The following is a 632-nucleotide window of genomic DNA, read 5'->3' as shown; positions in this document are numbered from 1 at the left end:
CATTTGCTGTAGTGCAATGCCGTAATTTATGTATTGTTAACTGTAACATTATGCTATAGTACATATATATTTTGCTATGTACAATGCTATATCACATTTATAACTTGTAGTAATGATAAGCTGTAACACTGATATCATCACAAAAGTACAGTTTATCTTTTTAATACCTGATTGCATAACCGTCTTCTAAGCGGACTCTGCCTCTCTTTTCAGAACGAGAACGTAATCCAGTCCCTTAACATATTTGACGAGATCCATTAGCAGAAGGGATAAGACCTCATTTTTTGGCTACGCTGTTTGTCTATTTTTATTATCTATTTTTTAATCTACTCGACATCCTTCTCATCGCAGTAAGGATATCGAAGAGTTCGGCGATTCACGATGACGAACAAAACTCGTCGAATATCTCTCCTTTGTCGATGGTCGATTGCGTCGGTTGAGCCTCGTCGAAGCCGTTAAAGGGTCGATGGTTCTTTTTTGGAAGCCGCGTCGACGATCATGTGACACGTGGATGGCCCTTCGAGGCGAGGAGAATGATGCTGGGACGGAGATGGAGAGGAACGGAGGCTGGGGATAGGTTTCCTCGCGAGGGGAACTTCGAGATGGCGTCTACTCGTCTACGTCCCCGACTT

The 632-nt window shown here is 42.9% G+C and overlaps 1 protein-coding gene across 1 annotated transcript in view; it reads left to right on the top strand.

Moving 5' to 3' along the window:
• The window catches only part of LOC119588968 (calsenilin-like), an 11714-nt gene extending 11088 nt beyond the window's left edge, over window positions 1–626 (top strand). The window contains exon 7 of the mRNA XM_037937575.1: window positions 214–626. Coding sequence (XP_037793503.1) covers window positions 214–261 — 48 coding nt within the window. The 3' untranslated portion in view covers window positions 262–626. The remainder of the gene's footprint in view (window positions 1–213) is intronic.
• The last annotated feature ends 6 nt before the right edge of the window (window positions 627–632 follow it).

Source organism: Penaeus monodon, chromosome 24 (genome assembly GCF_015228065.2).
Source record: "Penaeus monodon isolate SGIC_2016 chromosome 24, NSTDA_Pmon_1, whole genome shotgun sequence".
NCBI classification, from domain to species: domain Eukaryota; kingdom Metazoa; phylum Arthropoda; class Malacostraca; order Decapoda; family Penaeidae; genus Penaeus; species Penaeus monodon.
Note: the sequence above shows the minus strand (reverse complement) of the source record. Positions and strands in the feature narration are given on the sequence as shown.